At 38.3% G+C, this 22614-nt stretch overlaps 2 protein-coding genes across 5 annotated transcripts in view; one reads left to right on the top strand and one right to left on the bottom strand.

Moving 5' to 3' along the window:
• The first annotated feature begins 1623 nt into the window (after positions 1–1623).
• HSPA13 (heat shock protein family A (Hsp70) member 13) lies at positions 1624–9335 on the top strand. The gene is made up of 5 exons (XM_035315396.1): positions 1624–1663; positions 2013–2353; positions 3315–3528; positions 4074–4241; positions 5804–9335. The coding sequence occupies exons 1-5, from the start codon at positions 1639–1641 to the stop codon at positions 6472–6474; spliced, it is 1419 nt and encodes a 472-aa protein (XP_035171287.1). The 5' UTR covers positions 1624–1638; the 3' UTR covers positions 6475–9335.
• Positions 9336–11727: 2392 nt separating this feature from the next.
• Positions 11728–22614, bottom strand: part of LOC118160581 (multidrug resistance-associated protein 1-like) — a 34611-nt gene continuing 23724 nt past the window's right edge. For 3 of the 4 annotated variants that reach the window (XM_035315389.1, XM_035315392.1, XM_035315394.1), the window contains 10 exons: positions 22344–22498; positions 21092–21247; positions 19919–20118; positions 18960–19086; positions 17239–17340; positions 16220–16363; positions 14965–15123; positions 13804–13970; positions 12656–12850; positions 11728–12146 (listed from right to left, as the gene is read on the bottom strand). In XM_035315389.1, the coding sequence (XP_035171280.1) occupies positions 12035–12146; positions 12656–12850; positions 13804–13970; positions 14965–15123; positions 16220–16363; positions 17239–17340; positions 18960–19086; positions 19919–20118; positions 21092–21247; positions 22344–22498 (1517 nt within the window). In that variant the 3' untranslated portion in view covers positions 11728–12034. The remainder of the gene's footprint in view (positions 12147–12655; positions 12851–13803; positions 13971–14964; positions 15124–16219; positions 16364–17238; positions 17341–18959; positions 19087–19918; positions 20119–21091; positions 21248–22343; positions 22499–22614) is intronic. The other variant, XM_035315393.1, reaches the window with a different exon arrangement.

The following is a 22614-nucleotide window of genomic DNA, read 5'->3' as shown; positions in this document are numbered from 1 at the left end:
CTGGATCCAGCCTTCAATTACACAAAAGCCGAAAACAGCTATGGGGAGGAAGGTGTCTCCTGAAGAAGTTTCTGGTGCAATATGTTTGCTGCAGTGAGCAGAAAGGCTCTCCTTGGTTTGACTCCCAGGCAGGTGGCCTGTTCTGTGTAATTCTGCAGGGAACAGAGAGGCCTCCAGGGAGCTGGAGTACGTAGGGAAGCTTTGACTGACACGCTGCATTGACCGGCAGCTTTACTCTGAACTAATGGGATGGAAGCTCTGTGGGAGAGGGCGTGTGAATTCTGTCCTTCAGCATGTACCCGATCAGTGATCCCAATGTCTCTCAGTTTTAACCTCGAGGATAAAAACAAAGCTTGACCTGTGCTTTAGAAAGGATGAAATCTCCAGAATGAGGTTTTGTCACAGTATTTTTAACAAGCATCTGTACATAGCAGCCTTCAGAAGTGGGAGATATCAGATAGTCCCTATGTACTAAAGCACTGCTTACTACCAAATGTCAAAATTATCTGCAACCCCCAGTTTCATCATATGCCCTTGTCTCACTAAATCTGTTCGTTTTGCCTGCTTACCATTGGCGGCTGCATGAAATACAAAGTGCCAGCTATTGAGTCATACGAGTGAAGAAATGCTGTGCGCAATCTTTACAAGTTGTCCCCTACTTAAATAACTTCAGAACGGTCACTTTTACAACGGTGCCACTTAAACAGACGTGACTGAAGCATTCAACTCCAATGTCTGGAAAAGACACGAGATGCATAACTAGAAAACCAGCCAGGCCGTGAGTCACCAAGATGGGTTAACTTTCTCTTCCCTCACCAAGGAGTTTCCACGTTCCCTTGCACAGAGCAAGCCGTATCACTGTACCTATGTTAACAACAAACACAGGATGCGTATGCTTTTTACTATTAAGTTGCAGTGGTGTCACTTTCGGTACAAAGAAGCAGGCTGTAAGAAGTAAGCACCTGGGGATTGGTTTTGGTTATGCATCTTCCCCTCCCTAGAGGCACCAGAGATGGGGATGGCAATAGCCCTTGCTCTAAGTTTTCCTCCAGCGTGCGGCTTGCGAGCAGCTGTTCACTTAGGGATACTTTCAGTCAGGAAGCACCTGACACGAGCTGCCCCAGGAAAATGCCCGGTTCTTGCCATTCCTTTCTGCCTGAACACAGACCTGCTCTGAAGGAGCCTGGGGATCTATCGGCTCTTATGAGACCAGAGCTGAGAAGAGCTGAGCAGAGGCAGGCACTTCAGGCACTATTTATAAATAGAAGACGAGGCGTTCGGGCACAGACCTGCTGCCTGGGCCAATTCATAGCTTCTAGTGCAGGCCCTCCCGCCTGCGGAACTACCACTCCCAGCAGGCACCGCGACCCAGCCGGCCCGCGCATGCGCGGGCGGGGCCATCCTCGCTAGCTCTTTGCTCCTCCCGCCGAGCAGAGGCAGCTCCCATCGGCCCGTGCCTTCCGGAAACAGGCGCGCCCCAGCGCCTCCTGGGAGTTGTAGTTCTCTCACGTCAGACAGCAGGTATATATCTGCGGGGCATGGGGGACGCGCGGACTACAAGTCCCGGCGTGCAGCTCGGCCCGGAAGGACCCGTCAGCAGTCGGCGCTGGCCGGAGGTGCAGCAGCCGGCGAGCGGCGATGGCGGGGCAGATGGCGGTGCTGGGTGAGCGCCGGGCCGGGGCGGTGTTAGTGCCTCGCGGGAGAGGTGCGGGGCTGTGGGAAGGGCCCCCGGGGGGTGTGGGTGGAGCAGGAGCCGTTAGCGCGGGCAGCCTCCCCCTGTTTCAGGGTTTTTGCCTCCTCTGGTCGCTTCTGCAGCAGGGTGGGGGTTGGCAGGTCGTAGCGCTAGGGGACCTGAGCTTGCCGGTGAGCTCTGAAGGAGTTAAAAGCTAATTAAATACCTCAGCAGGCTTCACCGCCTGAGATAAAACTGCATGAAATAATAACAGGGCCGCGTAGCTCGCACTGACCTAGGCTCTAACCCTGCGGTGTTTTTTTTTAACCCTGTGTTTCAGGCTCGGCTGTCCTGGCACTCCTGTTAGCCGGCTACCTAGCCCAGCAGTATTTACCGATGCCTACGCCAAAAGTAATCGGGATTGATCTTGGCACGACTTACTGCTCTGTCGGTGTCTTTCTTCCTGGGACAGGGCAAGTGAAGGTTATTGCTGATGAGAACGGGCACAACAGCATACCCAGCATAGTGTCCTTCACTGACGGGGATGTGCACGTAGGGTATGATGGCCTGGAACTGGCGGATTCGAATCCTCAGAACACTATATACGATGCTAAAAGATTCATCGGGAAGATTTTCACTTTGGAAGAACTGAAAAGCGAAAGCAGTAGGTATCCGTTTAAGGTAAGCAGCTGTCTTCATCACTTCTCTGTAAGCAGTAATATGTAGAAAACTTCAGTTGGTAACCAACGAGTGACCAGTTTCTCTGCCCCTGAGTCATTTGGCTAAATCTGATAGGCCTGGGAACCGTAAGGGTTCCACCAGTGTTTACTCCTCCTCCCTTCTCTGGGTATGTTGTTACTGCTGCATGAGAGCTGACAGTAATTTTCTAGAGGACCCTGTCCTCTACTGTGAAATGTGTTGCTGGGTAACTTTCCAACCCCTTGTTTTAAAGTATAAACGTTCAACTTGAAATTGTGACTGTTCTTTAATGAAGCTTCATTCCATTCTGATATAATGGGGAGGAAGAGAAGTCTAAAAGTCAACATATTCTGTATCCCAGTGCATTATTCCCTAGTATTTCTTAGTGCTAAATTGTCAAGCAACAGATCTTGAGACCTACTATCTAAAAAAAATATTGTATTAATATATCGCGGTGCTACGGTGAAGTATTTTCTGTAAAGAGACTAATTTTCAGCTACTGCAAACAGTCTGTATTGTTTAGAAGAACTGTTCCAAAACCGACCTGCTTGTTTCCGTTTACAACAAAGAACTTGTGGGAAGATTTATCAGAAGAGTAAATTTAATGATTTAAAAAGCATTACTTTCATCATTGAATGTGTTGTTGTGTCACATAGCATCAAAGTTGATTATGCAGTTGCTAGGTCCTAACTTTTTTTTTTTTAAATGTACCTTACCTGGTTAAAGGACTTGTCAGTACTCCAGATATACTCCAACCCCTTATGTTGCAGTTTTTGCATAGTACTCACAATCAAAGAATAGAAGCGATTCAGGAAGTGGCAAAAGTACACTGATACTTTTCCAGAATAACCGGACTATATGGGGATCTAACGTTTGGTGGGAGTGGGGGAGAGGGTGTAAGGAGGACTTCTTACCTATGGGCTGTGTTGCTTTTTCCTCCTAGATTCTCAACAACGGCGGATCAGCTGAATTTTCTGTGACAACTAATGAAACCTTTCATGTCACTCCAGAGCATATTGGCTCTCAGCTGCTACTGAAATTGAAGAAAATGGCAGAAGACAATCTTGGCATGCCCATTTCGAAGGCAGTCATCTCTGTGCCAGCAGAGTTTGATGAAAGGCAACGGAATGCTACGGTTAAGGCAGCTAACCTTGCAGGTAATGTCTCTTTATCTCTTTATGTTTTCTTTTGTGGAGCCTTAAGGTTATCTTCAGATTTATTTCACTAACAATAAAGGCTAGGGATTTTTGTTCTTGTTTTTTAATGATTACTTGCAATTGTGAGGAATAGCAGAGAACTCTTGAGTACCAACAGATGCAGTAGACTAATGCAAATACAGGTACTAGAAGAACTAAGTTTTACTTAAGGAAAATAGTATTTTTGGTAATCTCCAAATAGAAAGTACAGAGTACCCTTAGAGATAATTTGTACACAGATAAAAGGATCTGACATAAATCTACTTAGCAAGGTTTCTCTGGAGAAAAGGTGTTTTGGCAGATCGTGATTCGTGCCTTCATCCTGACACTGAAGTAGTATTACTTTAGGCTTAAATAAGGAGAAGAGTTTTCTAAGCAATAATACTTGGTATGAACTATTTTACTTTCGCATTTCACTTAAGTTTAGTTCAAACTAGCTAATGGTAAATGTTACAGTGTGAGAACTACAGCTTTGTAGTCTTTGACTGTTGCTTTGCTCTTTTTAGGGCTAGAAATCTTGAGAGTAATCAACGAACCCACAGCTGCAGCTATGGCTTACGGACTGCACAAAGCTGATGTGTTTAACGTTCTGGTGGTGGATTTGGGTGGAGGAACTTTGGATGTGTCTCTGTTGAACAAGCAGGGAGGGATGTTCCTCACAAGAGCCATGGCAGGTGAGAAAAATGCTTTACTTTCACAAGGGGCAGTGGGAAGAGAAAGCTGCACCTGAAGTCACCAATAGGGAAGTTATTTAAAACAGCACTCTCACAGAGGGTTCTCGACTGCCCTCCGCACAAAACTAGGTTTGCAACTGCCGCCATTAGTTAAGAGAGATTCGGTTTTTAGCTGGCTCAAAGTAACACACTGTGGTTTAATTTTTATCTGTGGCTGTTGATTTTTGTGCCTACTAGTACAAGTGCTGCTGTGTGTTACAAACTGCTTTGTTCTAAAGCTTTCTGTCATGTTACCTTTGTCTGAGCTGAGAGTGTTTACGGAATTGTTGATGGGTGCTTTGGAACATCCTTGTTTTGCGTTTAGCTCCAGCACAGTTGTGTAGGGTTTGGAAACTCTTCTGTTAACCTAGAAGTAAGGTTTTTTTCATACATATATGCCAAAATGATTCATCACTTGGCAAAGAGTTCTGGAAACAAGCAATATTTAGTAAAACAGGAGCAAATAGGCAACTGCTTTGTGGGTGACCTGGATTCAGACGGGTCTGAGACGCAGTGCTACTTTCAGTGTTGCCTTGAATGAACAAGTTTTAATGTCAGCTGCTGCTCTGTCCAGTAAGAGCAGAACAGCAAGAAATACTCAGCTACTTCACTCTGATTCGTTTGGATGGATATCCGTTAAGTGAATTCCTCTTTTCGATCATAACAAAAAGGTGGAAACTTTGAGAGTACTATTCAACACAGATTAAAGCTGGCAGATTATTTTTTAAAATCTGTTTAATGGAAAGCATGAACAATTATTTGAAAGGTTTTGGAAACGTGGTGTGAAAATAATCTTTCAGAAGGAAATTGGCTATACAGAATACTACTCTCTGAAGGCTAATGTAAGATATACCTGTAAATAGAGCTTGAAGCTCACTGCTTGCATTTTATCTTTTTTTCTTCTGCTTTTTTCAGAGTATATCCGTCTACTTTAATAGTACCTTGTTTTTCTTGTGACTGCATGAAGCCACCGAGTAACTTGAAAATGTTAGAACTAACTCCTATAAAGCTGCACTGTGGTAGCTGCTAATAGAAAAGTCAGCTTGGGGCAGAGATTTTTCTAAGAATTTTAAAATTCTAAGAATTTTAGCTGTGAAAACAATTTGCTGTGAGATACTGCAGTTCAGTAACAGGTGACCAGCTACAGACTTAGGTTATTTTTGTACTTAGGTTATTTTTGTATCATGTATTTTTGTTTGCAGAGAACACTCCCATTGAGGTAACAACCACTTTTTCTTTTCTGTTACAGCTTAACAGAGCAGTTCCAGGGTAAAATGTTGACAGGGATAGATTCTAAAGTAGTTGATAAGTTAAAAAAATAAAACAAAACTGGAAATGATTATCCATCATGTATTCTTCAGTAGAACGCTAATAACTGTTTCCCCAGTTCTCTTGCTCAGTGCTTATGGTCTTAGTATCCTCATTTTAGCCCTTGAGTACCATCTCCCGGCACGAGAAGATGCATGCTGATTTCTCAAGTTTTGAAGGTGACGTGTGTGATGCTCTCTGTTCTGATGTTTTAGGTAACAACAAACTCGGAGGACAGGATTTTAATCAGAGGTTGATGCAGCATTTATATGATCAGCTCCATCAAAAATACGGTTCTCTGCCATCAAGAAAAGAAGAAATACATCGCCTCAGACAGGCTGTGGAAGCAGTTAAATTAAATTTGACAGTTCATGAGGCATCTACGCTAAGGGTATTGTTGAGTATGCCAGAAACGAAACTTACAAAAGAACTTCCAGAAGGTGAGGTAGAACGAAGTGCTGTTCATAAAGGCAAGCCTTCACGGAAAACAGAAGACCTGGAAGATCTTGGAGATACTTCAAATGGAGAAAACAACTTTGTCAAAATTGTTTTTGAAAGAGAAATCTCCAGGAAACTATTTGAAGTATTGAATGAGGACCTTTTCGAGAAGATTCTTGTGCCCATTGAACAGGTGTTGAAGGAAGGTCACCTACACAAAGCTGAAGTGGATGAAATTGTGTTAGTTGGGGGCTCCACCCGGATTCCTAAAATACGCAAAGTTATTCGGGATTTCTTTGGGAAGGAACCTAACACTTCTGTAGACCCTGATCTAGCGGTTGTAACGGGTGTAGCTATCCAAGCAGGAATTGTTGGCGGGTCCTGGCCTCTCCAAGTCAGTGCTATAGAAATTCCTAATAAGCATTTACGGAAGACTAATTTTAACTGAAGATAAACTCTTTCCCGTTGCATTCCATCTCTCCAAAAGCATACCCTGATGGTGCATACTTACCTGACTGGCAGTGGAGCCTAATCTTAGCCATATAATACTCATTTTTTTAATCACTTTGAGTTCGTGCTGCTGGATGCCTGTGTTGAAACTAGATATTACTTTAAAGGTACGAGTGGTTTTCAGAGTTCTGAAGCATCCTGTGTTTGCTTGTAGCCTGGATATAGGATGACAATGCTAATGATGACACACCCACATTTTCTTGCTAAATTTTATTAGCAAATCCTGAAGAGGTGTTTGTGGAAAAATTAAATACAAAGAGTGTGTGACCAAAGCTTAGAAATAATACGGCATTATGCTGTAGGTGTTCCCACATATTTACCTTGGAAGAATGTGAAGCAGTGTTAACGTATGTAGCACTAGCTGTCTTGAGTTTAAATTTATTTATTAAAATTAGTCATCTGAGCATTTAGGAACCTTTCTAAAAGACATGTTGCAGCTTGAATGAGATTTACACATTCAGTTGTTTCTTCTGCTGTTCATAACAGCATAATGGTATTACTGAAATCAAGTGGCAAATGATTGTCTCATGTTTCAGTCACACCATGCTAAGAAATTTAGCTCTTGCTAAGGTACAGTTACTTAGTGTGTCTCCAAGGGCTAACTTTGTGATCTGTTGATGGTTAACACATAGGTGCTGCTGTCATACCTCTTACGTTCTCAACAGGGAACAAGTGTGTATCATCAACTCTGTATACCTCTCCCCATCTTATTTGAAAATCGTAGTCACTTTATTTTTAGGTATCTTAAAGTTACATCTGTGTATATTTCCTTAAATTTGACCAACATGAATTTCATTGTTGCACACTTCCTGGTGTGTGATGTCTTTCTCCTTGAGTACCTCCCAGCTGTGCTGTTGTCAGAGAGAAAGTGTGGGGCAGAAGGGGCCATGTAGATGAAGTCTAGCTCCTTTACTAACTGCAAATTCATCCAAGTTCATACTTTGGATAGATAATATCTTTGGTTTAAGTTTCATCATATCCCCACTCTAAACTGAACATAGATTAGAGATTGTAGCCCTTCTTTTGGGAAGGAAGCAGAGACTGTAACTCAGGATTTGAGGTAGCAGCAAATATTTTGCCACCCAGCAGCCTAGCAAATGCATGAGGGAGAAAAAAAGCTGATATGAAAGAAACCTGATGACAGTTCTGCTTTTTATGGAGAGTTACTACCAAACGGGCCAGGTGAATTTATGTTTCACTGCAGAATTCTGCAGTGAAAACGCTTCATTCAGGTAAGACTTGTCTCTTCATTCATCCATCAACACAGTCTTAATCGGGTAAGGTCTAGTAACAGGTGATCTAAGCATTTTTTTAATGCTTCAAAAATAATTGGATTAAGTGTGCCAAGATATAAACTGTGGGGCTTAGATCTGTAGCTTAACTTAGAACCATTTTAAAATAGGTTTATTGTTCTCCTGGCAGTAGATCTGATTTACAGCACTGCCTTCTCAATTATGCTGATGCAACTGTTTGAATAGCTGTACTCTAAACATACGTTCGAAGTAATCCTATTAAAAACTTCTTAAATTGAATCTTAGTTGCATGCAACAATTCCTTCAGTATTATTTAACTTCACAGAAGACTCCCACAATATTGCTAACATCAGTTTAATTTTACTGAGTTGTAAACCAAAGTGAATTTTTGAGGATTTTTTTTCTTCCTTTGTATCTATTTGAAAGTGACCCTGCCTTTACGTCTGTATGGGACATCCAGTAATGTGATAATGTATTCAAAAGAAAATTTGTGCAGTTATTTAAAAATAAAAAAGTGGGTCCTGAGGGATGGTGAATAGAATTAAAACTCCTGAGTTGAAAGAAGTCTTTTCAGTGAAATCAAGGATGCCAATATACAGTACAGTTTTCAAATGCAGTTGCTGTTTGGGGCCTTTGCGTTGCAGACATACATGTGTATATGTATAATTCAACATGTATTTCAAAGTATTTGGAGTCATGGTGGCCTTTTTTCTATCCTGCTAAAAATTCATGTCAAAGTGTACTGGAGTTTTAGTAGGTGTTCAGTAGTTTTTTGTTGTTGTTGTTTTAATGCAGCTGTTCATCTTATACAGTGCATTGAAATGTTGCAATTAAGTTAAAATTAAAAGATTTTTGCAAATTCGGGACAAGTTATGCAGAACTGTGGAAGTAACTTTAAACTGTTAAGCTCTTAAATGCAAATAAATGAAGTACTTTTTTTTTTTTTAGCATAGTCCTTCAGTATGGAGGAGTTTAATAGTTAAAAGCAACCTCTGGTGTTAATCTGGGAATTGCAAGGGAAGGGGAAGTTGCTGTTTACTTGTGAAAATTTCACAAAAGGGTATTTATTCATTCAGATTTCGATACAGACTTTTTTAGTAAATAAGTTACTGTACATTGGATATCTCACAATGCATCCTTATTTATTAGGTAACTGTTCTGAATTCTGTGGTCAAGTTATTTATTTGATTTTAGTACTGTATTTTGGCACAAACCATCACATTTTAGATGAGTAGAACACTGTACTAAATGGACATTTCCAGGTATGCACACATACCTCTTATCAAAAGTCTTTTTAAACAAATTGGTATTTGAAGGCTGAAAGCTTTGTACAAACTGTCCTTGAAGTCTGAATATGGTTGCCTGTGGTGTTAGATGTGTAACAGATCTATATGGCTAAAGCTTGTATTGTGAATTGAAATTCTGAAAGTATAAGATGCCTCACTAATTGTACGTTCCTGAATTGTTTATAAGTGCAGATGATGAAATGCATTTTATAAGTAACCTTTTAAAATGTTTTTATTAAAGGCATTTTCTGTCCTTTCAATCTGTTGTTTCAATTTCTCAGGGAAATACTTTAACAGCACTATTTCTGTTTCTTCCTTGAATTCCCTTGGAGTTTAGAGGGTGAGATTATAATCTTCCGATTTGTCAAGGGGTTTCTACGGCCCAGTGACAGATCTTTTCTAGGAAGAGATGCAGTAGTGTATTAGGAACCGGGGTGGGAGGGGAAAAATCTCTGGCTCCTGAAACTGCAATTTTGGGTGGATGAACAGAAATGAGAAAAAAGATTGCACCTTGGTACAAGGGAAAGCAAGGAGTGGGAGGGATGCAGACATGCTAACATGTCACGAAACCCTAGTCAAAGGGGAAGAGGAGGCCAAGCAGTGATGATCTTGCTCCTGTGGGAGTGGCAGCAGTTCCCACCACTCCTACTCTTATGTTCCTTGTATCTTGCCTCCTGGATCACAGGACACTGGGCAGGAACAGACCTTTCCTGTGTTGGTCAGCCCTGCAGGCTGGACATAGGGTCCCTCTATGGGGCCATGTGGTCCCTCTATTTTTTAGAGTTAGTCTCTGTCTTTGACATCAAACTTGTGATGACAGTAGAGAATGCAGACGCTGGGTGATGCTCCTTTTCCTGCCTACCCTAAAGCTGTTTTATCTCAGACTTAGCAATTATTCATTCTGCAGCTTTCTCCAAATACCAGTCCACCAGTAAGTATAGAAATCTCTTCACCTCAGTAAGTAAAATTACCACACACTGACGCAAACCCTCAGACTATTTTCTGTGCTCTTTGTGAAAGGAGTTGGTCTATGAGTGCTGAAGTTTTACCTATCCTAGCATAAAGCCTAAAATATGCCGACCCATTGACAAATAACACCCACTTTGGTCCTTTCCAGTTCTTCCTCTGATTCTTCTAGGAAAGGGTGGGTTTGGTAGGGAGTGTGAAGGTTGGTAAGAGATGAGGACCCAAGAAGAACCTGTCCATGGCACTTTCAATGTTGTGACGAAAGAAATTAAGTGTTTGGATGGAAGGTTCTGCTCTATTTTAAAGTCACTGCTGGCCTCAGGTGGAGAAAAGGGGAAAAGAAGATGAAAAACAAGCAGCTGTTCTCTCTCCTGAGAAACTGTCTCCTTAGAACTGTCAGAAAACTGTAATTACCTGGTTTGCATTGTTCCTAATGGGTTCTAAAATCATTATATTCTCCTAATAGCTTTGTGCAAGCTGTATTATATTTAGTTGTGTTTTGTAGCCAATTAAACTAGTACTGTCTTAAATGCAGGAAGACTTTGCTTTGCTGTCAGGAAAGCATAGAGAAGTGTTTTTTTTTGTTTGTTTGTTTTTGTTTTTGTTTTTAACCTTCACTGTAGTAGAACCACATCTTTGAGGAAAATCTCTTCAGAAAGTCTCCCTCCTTTCTCACCACCTTTCTAAAACTGCAAACTTGGGTTTGCTTACTTCAGTTGGTGTGGTGAGTCATCCATCACAGGCAGGCAGCAGGGATGCCCAGAGACCCAGGGCTGAGGCACATGCAGGGACACAGGCACCACAAAGCTTGGTCCATGCTAGAGGATCACAGGCCTGCTGCTGATGCCTGTTGATGTATCAAGGGTTTGCACAGGCGTAGTTTACCACCGTGCTCTGATCTTCACTGTGTTTTGATCTCCAAAACAAGGCAGGGAGCGCAAGCATGGCTGATAGGGTGCCTCCGAGTCTACCAAACACCTGTGTTATCTGTATGTGGATGCGCTGCTTGTCAAACACGCAGGATTAACAGCAGTAGGTATACATGTGTTTTCCTGCTCTCCAGGCTTTGTCATCACAGCTGCAAGGTCACTTGAGCATGTTTTTAATCCTCCTCACCAGTCTGCAGTTCTCATCCCATCCTCTTCTGCTTTTAACCCATTCCTCCCCACCATTGGTATTGAATTTGAAGAGTCTTAGGATGTGTAGTAAAAAAGGCAATATTCACATGGCCTACAGAAGCACAGGCATGGTTAACTGTCACTTGAAGTAAATATGCATAACTGTGCAGCATTAAATATTACTGAGTTTTGCATTAAGATTGACTAGCAAATAGCTGTGCCTGACCCCATTTTCATGGGATTCTTTCACAATCTGGTTTTGTGATGCTCAATTATTTTTACGTTTTTCAGTTGTTTGAAATTGTTTTTCAGTTATTCAAAAACCACAGTCAACATAAAAATCAACTTAACATGGCAAGTTTGTTGCCTCAAGAATTACCAAAGTATAAGCAAATGAAATTATTACTGAAGTTATAGCAAAATTATTTGCTATTACCAAAGCAAAGAAATATGTCCTAAAAACCAGCATCAAGGGAGATCTGCCTCTCTGTTCATACCATAAGCAAACCTGGGTTTTTATAGATTCACAATCATATAAAAATGTATTAACTAAATGGGCATAACATTCAAGCAATATTTTTAAATTAAAACACTGTGAACAGCAAGATTTTAAATCCACCTTTACTAGTGCAATATTTAAAATATGCCATGAAAATCACTATTTCATTGTTTCTCCAGTGCCAAGATGACCAAAAAAGTGATTTGTATAAAAGCAAAATTAATTTCAGAAACCTGATCGATATATACAGATCAAAGTTGTAGTAAAAAGCAATGTTGTCAAGAGCTTACAAGTTCATTATTTAATAACATCAGGAATGCTACCTATCTTTTGAGAGTTTACCATTATAAGGAATTCGTATCTTCATTAGTTTTCTTTATCTTATTATTCCAGCCTCTGCAACCATTTCAGAAAAGGCACCATTTTGTTGTAACAAATTATCTGGTGTATCATATTCTAGAATCCTTCCTGCATCCAGAACAAGCACTCTACAATATGAAAGCATGAAGATTACAGGAGAAAAAAAAACAACTGTGCTGTTCAACCATATTTTCCAGCCCTACAATAAATACGTATTTACTGGAACTCTTATTTGCAAGAAGTATCATTGCACTAGGTACTTCATTGGTTTCTCAGGCTAGGAATGCCTATATCAAGAAAGCCTTTGGAAAAGGGAATGTTTGCTTGCTTGTTTTTTTTTTTTTAAAAAAAAGAAGTTGGTAAAAATTCTACAGTGTAGTCCATTTTTTTCTAGATAATTAAGTGGTCACAATAGTAGCTTATACGTGCATCTAATCAGGAAAAAATAATTCTGTAATTACAATAGGGAAACAGAACACAGGTTATCAGTATTTAATTAATATTGACAGCAAGGCTTTTGTGATACCTTGGATTGTACTAATACTAAGGTAAAAAGTGCTAGAGTAAAATTTTGTAGGTCTAAAAACATGCATTTAAAAGAAGACATCTATTTTTAAAATGGCATATCAAAACTTACCTCTCTGAATCCATGACTGTGTGTAACCTGTGTGCTATAGTTAATATTGTGCAGTTACAGAATTCCCTTTTGATGGTGGACTGCACCAAGTTATCTGTTTCCACGTCAACAGAAGCTGTTGCTTCATCGAGGACCAGGATCTTTGTCTTTCGTAGCAAAACACGGGCCAGACAGACCAGTTGTCTCTGGCCAACACTGTTAAAAATACATTTGAGAAGGTGAGGTCAAGCACTTTGAGGAAGAGGAGATGGATGTTGTTTCCTCAGTACTTAGCCCTAGACATTGGAGCAGATACTGTTGACATAAAGCTGGAACTAGCGTGGAGCCTGTCTGTTCTATTGTCATCAACAACACTTCATACTTGTACAAAGACTGGAGAAACCGTTCTCTTCATTTTGGAAGTTCTGAGCAGAAGGAGAAGCTCAGGTGCAACTTCTAAACCTAGTCTTGCCCTCAACTTTGATACTCATATTATAATGGGGTCTCTGAAGAGGCTGGATTGAATGCTAAACCACTTACTAATGTTTGAAGTAAAAGTTTGGATATTGCTGTATGTTACTTCTGGTGTATGCCTTCTAAATACTTCTAAAAAACATGATCCATCCTAAAAATTCAAGTTAATTGTCAATACGTTCCATTTAAATTATGGCCTGCCCCTTTGCTGCTGAAAGCTTAACTATTTGTCTCTCAGAGTCCTTCTGCTTTCAGTGTCACCTCCCATAGATATCTATGGTATAATGTTCTACAAGATGAGTTGCTTTGCCTACGCAAATAAAGCAAATGGTCAAGCTCTCTGCAGTTTTGTCTTTTTTTTTATTATTATTTTTTGTTTGTTTTGATTAAACGAATTAATCATTTTCTATCTAAATCTAACTAGGTGGTGTATGAAGCCCCTGTCCCTTTGCACCCATTCATACAGTTGAGCAGAAACTAGTCTACCTCCTCTGCTTCCCTTCAGCACAGGCCCGAAGACTTCATACAGTTGTGCCAGCTGGTCACCTCAAGGAAACCCTTACTAATGGAAAAATTCTACTCAGCATGGAGAATTGTAATTTTAATACTGATAATTTCTGTACTAAATTATCTGTTAGGAAAACAGTTTTACAGGATCAGTAAATAACTACACCAGCACTTGCTTATTTATATACCTGAGGTTTTCACCACCTTCTGAAATCTCATGAAGGAGCTTCTTAGGGAGTGACTCAACAAAACCCTTTATGTGACACAGTTCCAGTGCCTCCCACAGTTCAAGATCAGAGTGTTTTCCAAGTGGATCCAAGTTTGACTGCAGCGTCCCAGAAAACAAGACGGGGTCCTAAATAATAGCAAAATTTGAGTGCACTGTTCCAAAACAAACCTAAAAGACTACGCTGTATCCTGACATTAACATAGGAAACTGGCACAAATCATTTTGGAAAAGAAGCTTTGGGAGGGAAATTGTGATGTTTTGAAGTTGATGGATGGAAATACAAAATCATGTTGGGTCTCAGTATGCTAAGCTCTATATTAATGTAAAGAGCAACAGATTTCATATGCATACTCTGTGCTACCCATTCAACGGCTAACTGAGGACCTGCTCAGCATCTGGCAACTGAAACGTATGAAAATATTAGTATTGTCGGGTTTGTTAAGCACTGGATAGTACATTCATGAACACAATTAAGAAAAATGTGAAGGCCATGTTTTTAAGGGAAATTTTCTTAGTTTCCCTGCAGAAAAGGTCAAGTATTTAGCAATGAGAACAAAAGCAATTATTGCATGAATGCACATTCACCTGTTTCTGTGCACTGAATACATCAGGGGATGTCTGGAAAAGTATATGTAGACTAGAAGATGCCAGGAAAGAGCACAAATGAGGGTATGGGTTACCTCCAGTGCTCCATAATTACAGAACGCTTGTCTCTACAGTCTTAATCAAGTCTGAAACTTTTCTGGGTGCACACAAAGGCCTTTTTCTTAAAAAGGCAAATGTAAGTACTTGGCAACATGCGAATAGCTGCACAGATTTATAAACAGAACTGGTGTTTTTAGAGGCAGAGAACAGACTTCTCGAGTAAGTGCAGTCAGTGCGTTGTAACCCAATCGGTAGATTGCAAAAGGCCAACAACATTCGCTAGCAAGTTACGTGCAAGCAGAACAGTGATACTTTTGAGAGCTAAGTTGCCAGAAAGGACTATTACAATGGTATGAGATCTTGTACATATTCTTCAAATAAGCAAACAAAATACAACGTGAAATAACTTGTTAGTAAAATGATTATTATTATCAATAATAATAAAAACCACGGTCATCTCTAAAACACATCTCACCTGTGGAATAATGTTAAGATTTCTGCGTAGGTCATGGAGTCCAATAGTTGAGATATCAATTCCATCTATAATTATTTTGCCTTCAGATCCCTCTAGAACTCTAAATAAGGAATTTGCAAGCGTTGATTTACCAGCTCCTGTTCTTCCAACAATTCCAACCTGAAATGGAAAGTTTTCTGATAAAGATTATAACTTTCTATGCTGTGCATTGTATATGAAAAGTGACTAGCAAATTCAGTTTTAACTTCCAGTACAAAACTTCAGTTTATTTTACCAACAAGCAATATTCTACGTGGATAAAACTGTTTAAAACTCTCTTCTGGAACACTTGACTCACAATCCAGCCTATGCCTGGTTCAGAAAGAAGCCTTTCCTTATCCCTTACCTTCTGTTTAGCATTCCTCAGCTCAAACCAATGACTCAAAACTACCTTGTTCCCAAACCAGAGCTGATTAGCACCAATCCGGCAGCATATTTTTCTACATTAATATTCAGCACAGTGGGCAAGAGCTTTAATTTCAAATTTGGATCTTCCTTAAAACTGCCAAATTAATTTGGAAAATCTAACTGGGAATGTGATTATTCACTTTTCTTAGGGTAAGGCTCTCCTCAGAAGGTTAACATTAGGATCACCTACTCAAGAAAGCACCTTTTCGTACAAGCACTGAAACAGCATGGAACCAAATGAGTTTACATCTTCCTTTATCTAACTCTACTCAACTGCCTTACTCTAAACACTACATAGCGCTGTTGGGCTGCCACTCTCATGAACAGCATTAGTTGCCCATGATGATTTACTGTCTTCACCTCTGCAGCCACTAAGGCTTGGAAAAAGATCTAGAACAGTTCAGGACTAATCTTAAAAACAAGCACCAGACTGGCATGTAATAAAATAGCATAAACTCTAAAACTGTTTTAACTGTAGTATTTTTCCACTATGCATTTTTTCCAAGTGAATAAAAGTTAAACATTTATCTCAGATTCAAAAACATTTTTTCCCAAAGTATGGAGGGAAGGACAGAGAATGAAACATCTCAGTTTCTTACAGGGATAAGAACTTCTACACAGCAGGAGACAAGTACTTTTCCTTTTTTCATGTGTTATTTCTTTAACGTCTTATCTACTTAACATTTTCCCTGTTCAACATAACTTCGCTATATGTAATATTGGAGTCTCTTCATACGAAATACCTTTGAAGTCAAAAGTTCAGAAACAGAAATTGGTACTTGGATTTATTTCTTATTATATACAATACCTTCTCTTTACTCCATGTCTGAAAAGAGATGTCATTCAGAGCTAAAGCAACATCCTTCCTGTACCGAGCTTTGTAGTTAACAAACTGTATTATTCCTCTATCAGGCCACCCTACTGGTGGCCTTTTTGATGTTATCCATGGTTCCTGGAATTAAAACCATTGTAATTTCAGTTTATGACAGTAAATGTGTCACAAGTCAATCAAAACAGTAGGAAAATTATATACATCTCTAGAAATCCCAGTAGCGTTATGATAATTCCCGTGTGATACAAGGGAAGGAAAAATTTCTTTAACAGATCCTGGGCAGCAACAACATTCCAACTTTTTTTTTTTTCTTTTTAATCATACGCACTCATTTTAAAGTTTAACTGCAGAGCTCCTAATAATCTATTATCTGTTCCATCATTTGACAAGCATGGACCTGAATTTAATCCAATGCCTAATTTCTCAGATATTTCCAATACATATTTAATGAGAAACATTTTATTTTAAGGAGTAAGACAGAAAAGAGATGTGAACAAAGGTAAAGAAGCAGAAACATAGGGAAGGGTAAAAGAAAATGAAGAACTAGAAGACAGACCAAGGCTTTTATTTCTCCAACATGGGTGCCACTTTTAGAAAAGTACAATAACCACGGCCAATTTCTTTGAAAAACAAATGCCTGAGGTGAATAACAGTGAGAGATCTGGAATGCCTCTCTTCCTTGTCTGTCCCTTTTAAAATACCCCTTGTGGTTGCACATAGCATAAAACATTGACCTGAGATGCAGCTCCATTAGTCTTTCTATAAAATCTACTACTAAGAAGGATGGCAAGAGATTTACTGGTCAAAATAAAAATAATAAAGCTGCTATGGCTATATATGTAATGAAGAATATGCATATTAATGTAAAAAATGACAAAGTATTTAATAACAAATTATAACCTGATATTACCATTCACCAGTATTAAATTAAGTGCAAGTTATTTTCTATGCACACAAATTAAATATTTTTTTACCATTCCAGTGAGAGTGCTCACCTCTTTATCCATGTGTGCATATTCACAAACTCTTTCAATTGAAACTGCATTGGTCTCGATTTCACATGCTTTACGCACCCAAAAATTGAGGCTCTGAATTATCTGGGGAACAAAGTTACATTTCAGAATGTAAAAATATACTATACAAAAACTAAAAATGTAAAAATATACTATAGAAAATATACTATAAAAATATACTAAATATACTACACTAAAAATATATACTATACTAAAAATATACTAAATATACTATACTAAAAATATACTATAAAAAATATACTATAAGAAAAACTATACTGTAAAGCAGCTTAATGATTTCAAAATTTATCCCCAATGGAGTAATTTCCTAGACTGGATGCTTAATCACAAAAGCCAAAAAGTATACAGAAAATAGTGACATGCCAAAGGAATTATCACTTTGAAAATCATTGATCTGAATGTTCCTCTGAGCACTTCTTGTCTGCTGTCAGACTGCCTAATGGCATATATAATTTTCACTAGCATAACAGCTCCAGAGATCTGAAACTACTTCAAGATCAACAGGAAGTGCACAGTAATTGCATACTATGTTGAAAGGAAGAACATACATGGCTCATATTGTGGGTACATTATTGCACAATTTCCTAGATAAAGTAAGCCAGCAACATGGAGAGAAGAATCTATAGTGGAGATACATATCTGGTCTATGTTGTACATGCCAAATTTGTTGTGTTCAAACATGGGGAATGCTTCTGCAGACCAGATTGTTAGACCAATTGCAGACCAATTCTATATAATGGAGTAGGTAACAATTCTGTCACCAGAAAACTCCCAATTCTATAGAAAAAAAAAAAAAAGTGAGCCAAAAGATGTATTTATTTATTTTAGATTTAACTGTTTTGAGATGCCTTACATAACTAAACAGAGAATGGTGTCAATTTGACATCAGATGAAAGTGAAACACTAAGTAGTACCTGTCATTGAATAATCTCCTTTATATCATCATATACTCAGTGATGATAGAGACAGAACAACAGACAAGGGAACTCTTGTGAATTGGGCATGATGTGGATGATGGGTAGTAATTTATTCTCTCTCCCTCTCTCATTTCGTATCTGTCAGCTCTGTTTCTGAAGCACTTACAACAGTGAGAATCTAATCTCCAATAGGGTCCCAAGCATCACAAGATTAAAGATGCTTAGTTTGAATTTATGTAATTCTTCTTACTTTAACTAGCAGCTTATCAGTTTACCTTACTACAGGACAAATTCCTAATGTAGCTCTCACGTTATTTTCACAAGCACAGTGCAAAAAGTAAATGATTTAACAAGCTTTTAAGTAAGCATTCCCACAAAATATTCATTAAGTCAGCAAGAACAAGAAATCAAGTATGAAATATATTTGAAAATCACTAGACTTCTTATTCTTGGTGGTTGCATATAACACTTAAAAGTAAGCCATATATAGTTAATTTAATTTTTAAATATTCTTTAATAATTATTTAATCTAAATTCAGAAATTGAAAAATAATTAATGTGATGCTTCCCAGAATTAATGGGACTTAAAGGAAAGATCTGTTCTGCTCATGGCTTTAGTTTTGCTGTTGCTGCTGTATATATTCATCTACTCAACTTCACTGTAAGCGTTATTCCTTTTTCATATGCAATGTGATCGCAACAACAAAAAAAAGTATACCATTACTTACATTTAGAGCATATGATATAAAATATACCATTACTTACATTTAGAGCATATGATATTGATAAACCCACTGTAGAAGAACTCACTGTATTTCCATCCAGTACTACAAACAGTGCAGCAAAGAATACCATTAAATTGCCTAGAAATTCAAGCCTGACAGACAGCCACCTGCAGTAATCAAGGCAAAGAAAAAAGTGAGTTATTTACAGATTTGTTATAGCAGTGTAGTGAGCATATTGCTAATATAGTGGCTCTCTGAGATCAATCTCTCAACCTGCTTTGGAGAACAGGTAAGTACCACCATTCCCATTTTACAGATGGACTGGGAAGGGAATATGATGTCTACAATGAGTAACGCAGCTAAGAAAAGATGCAGTCTCCACTAATGGCTAGTGTTCTCTTCACTACTTATATGACTTTCCTACTCTTCTTATCTGGAATAGATTCAGGTATATGAGTGAGAACTAGAACTGTACATCTCCTTACTGATCTCTACCTGGAACTGAATCGCAAATGAGGGAGGTGAACTACACTTATTTCCTTCAAAACAAGGATTCCACTCTCAGAATCAGTTTGTGCTCTAGGTATAAACCAGCTTTCTAACACGTGAACTACTGAAATGTAAATTAATTTGTTCATATGCTTGCAAAAAGTTCTTAGGCTGGTTGTACATAGCAACAGTTATAGTTGCAATGTAGTTAGTACACAGTTCATGCTCATGACCTATCAGTAAACTTTTTGTTGTGGTGGTGGTTTCGGAAACACTCATCCTAGACAATACATACACATTTTTTTTATAAACTGCTAGCTTCTGGGACATAAAGAAGAAATCATCCCAGTGCTTACACAAAATCTCTGTGTTCATTACAAAGAGTGCTGGATAAATTGCTCTTATCCTTTGGTTTTTCAAGAGAGTTTACCCTGATTAAAGGTACCACATAGCTGTGGAATTCTACATGCAAAGGTCTCAGTCAGAGATGAATTAACTGCTGTAAAGTACCTGTTTGAGATGACATTGTTGTAGTAGTAAACTAAATTCTCATACACAACATCATAGTTTTTTCTAATGAACCTCTCCTGGTGGCCAAATGCTCTAATTGTTGATCTTCCTAGGACAGTCTCACTGAAGTGAGAGATCACTGGAGAATGTGACGCTCCTGCTAGACGTCGAATTTGTCGTGAACTTGCTATGTAGTATCGCTAATAAAACAGTACAGAAAAAAAAATAAAGATTTTAAGTTGCTACGGTTTCTTTTACATAATTTTGCATTATCTTACAATATTTGAAATATTTGCCCTATTTATTTATAGTTCTTTTAAATCTGTTAAATAATTCCTGTAAATTTTGAATATGAAGAAATTGGAAATCTCTGCATAGAAAAAGAATCTGTCTTCAGACACACCATCACAGTAATGTCAATATAACTGCAATATATTTTACTAGGTAGACTGAAGTAAGAGAACATTATTTCCAAATTCTATAGAAGATGTGCTATACTACAAGAGGTATGTAGCAACCAACTAAAATTTCTATAGAAACTTTTAAATCAGATTGTCCTCTTTCTTACTCAAATGAAAACTGTCCTCTATTTCTTTAATGTAATAATGTCTGTATGTAAATTCCTCAGCAATGACTGAATCCAGGCACTCTTTTCATTCATATATAATGTTATTTTTAAAATCTTTAAGGTCTTAATTACATACTGTACTTTGAACATCAAGAAGCAGGAATGTAAACATTAGTCTTTCTGAAACTTTATCTTTTGGCTTGTTAGTAGCATAACTGACACCTGCCAAAAAATATCACATGTAGTTTATGCATCATTCTATTTTTACATATTCTTCAGGTTTCAGCTTTCTCTGTAACATATGCCCATTTTTTCAGGTAATATCAATTTCTTAATGGGAACTACATCAATACTGTATCATGCTAAGGAAAGAAAAATAAAAGAAAAATATAAATTGTTAAAAGTTCACAAGTATTACAGGATATATTCAAGAAGTGTACTAATTTCCTTCTAAGAAGCATGAAGATATTTTTTTTAAAGCAAGTTCAGATGTATTCTATAGATTTTTTTCCACTGCAAGTAATAATTTAAGTCAGTACCCTCGACTGTTTTGAACATTTTATGCATACACACCTAGAAATGCTTATAAAACTTAATGAACTTACTTGGATAGTAAAATACAAGTATCCCAGGGGAATAACTGCCACTATGAATAGTGGTGAGGCGAATGTGATAACTAGAATGGTTCCAATAACATCCAGTGTACAATTCAGCCAAGTTCGTAAGTAGTAATGGAAACGTATGTCTACTATAAATAAGTCCTGTAACAACACGTGGAAGAATAAAGGTTTTCTGAGTAAATTGCACTGCAGACTTCAAGAAACCATCCTTTAAAACCAGAATCAAACTAAAATATCCTCAATAAAAGTTGGTAGGATCGCTCCCCACCCTATTACATCCTAATGAAACTTATTCATTTATCATTATGTTTGTCTAAAAGCGAAGTAGATAGAGTATTCATGGTATGTCAGAGAACAGACACACGGTGCATGAAGTCAAGAAGTGACCACTCTTTCTATTTTGCTATTTGCTACTATTTAGCTTATGTAAATCATTTCAGACTGGAAATCAGGCCACGAGTTCAAATCCTAACTCTTCTATGTTAATAATTCTGATGTGTACTGCAATATTATTAATCTCCTACTGTATACAGCAAAGCTTTTCCAAATCCAGTTTATAATAAAATGCTACAAAAGGCTTGACTAAAATCTACATCAACTGATATTTTAGCATATTACACAACCAGCCTTAGTCTCGTCTAAAAAATACAGCCTTTGACAGCTACTGCACTTCAAGTAATCTGCAATGTGTTGCAACAATCTAGTTATGACAAGACTCAAAATTATTAAAGTCATAGTAAATAACATCTGTTTGTGTATTATAGGTTCCAACTCAAGTCAAAGCTCTACAAAAACAGAAAACACATTTACTGTAAGTCTATATACCCCAGAGAATGTGAATTTGATGTATTAATTGTTTTGGGAAATATAATTCGATTCTGATTTGCAATAAAATATCAAACAGCTTATATTAAAAAAAAAAAAAAAAAGATCAGGTTTAGGCCTGGAAAACTTGTTACTCTGCAAGAGTAGTGTTTGATGAATGGCCTCCTAATGACTGTAGATAGGGTCCATGCAACTGTTGCTAATAAGAAGTTTTGATAATTTTTTAAGAAAATGGCCAGAGACAGTTCTGCCATTCTTATGCACAGAAGCAGCTTTCAACTGCTAGATAATGCATTCATTTATTTTGACATCTTTCATTTTTCAACAATAGTAAGTGGGAGTAACTACTGACCTCTGTAGTCACTCAAGGTTCATTTTCTTAAAACAGAAAATACATCAGTTTTCCCTTTACCTTTGTGAATCTGTTGATGATCTGACCTACAGGATTAGTTTCAAAATGCTGAAGTGGAAGGTGCAATACGCTGTCTAACAGCTGGTGATGTAACTCCCGAGAAGCACAAAGGGAGCCCCTGGTGAGCACATAGGCACCACAGCAAACAAGAAGACCTTGGGAATGGATAAATTAAAAGACAGTATGAATGGTATGAGAGGGAGAGGAGATGGAGATTATTTCCGTCCCTGTTTTCTACCATGGTGACCAATCCATACTTCACACCCTAATT

This window comes from Oxyura jamaicensis, chromosome 1 (assembly GCF_011077185.1).
Source record: "Oxyura jamaicensis isolate SHBP4307 breed ruddy duck chromosome 1, BPBGC_Ojam_1.0, whole genome shotgun sequence".
In the NCBI taxonomy this organism is placed as follows: domain Eukaryota; kingdom Metazoa; phylum Chordata; class Aves; order Anseriformes; family Anatidae; genus Oxyura; species Oxyura jamaicensis.
Note: the sequence above shows the minus strand (reverse complement) of the source record. Positions and strands in the feature narration are given on the sequence as shown.

Coding starts and splice junctions, on each gene's coding strand:
- HSPA13 (XM_035315396.1), top strand. CDS start 1,639: ATGGCGGGGCAGATGGCGGTGCTGG. Junction 1,664..2,012: donor GGGGCAGATGGCGGTGCTGG/GTGAGCGCCGGG, acceptor CCTGTGTTTCAG/GCTCGGCTGTCCTGGCACTC. Junction 2,354..3,314: donor GCAGTAGGTATCCGTTTAAG/GTAAGCAGCTGT, acceptor TTTTCCTCCTAG/ATTCTCAACAACGGCGGATC.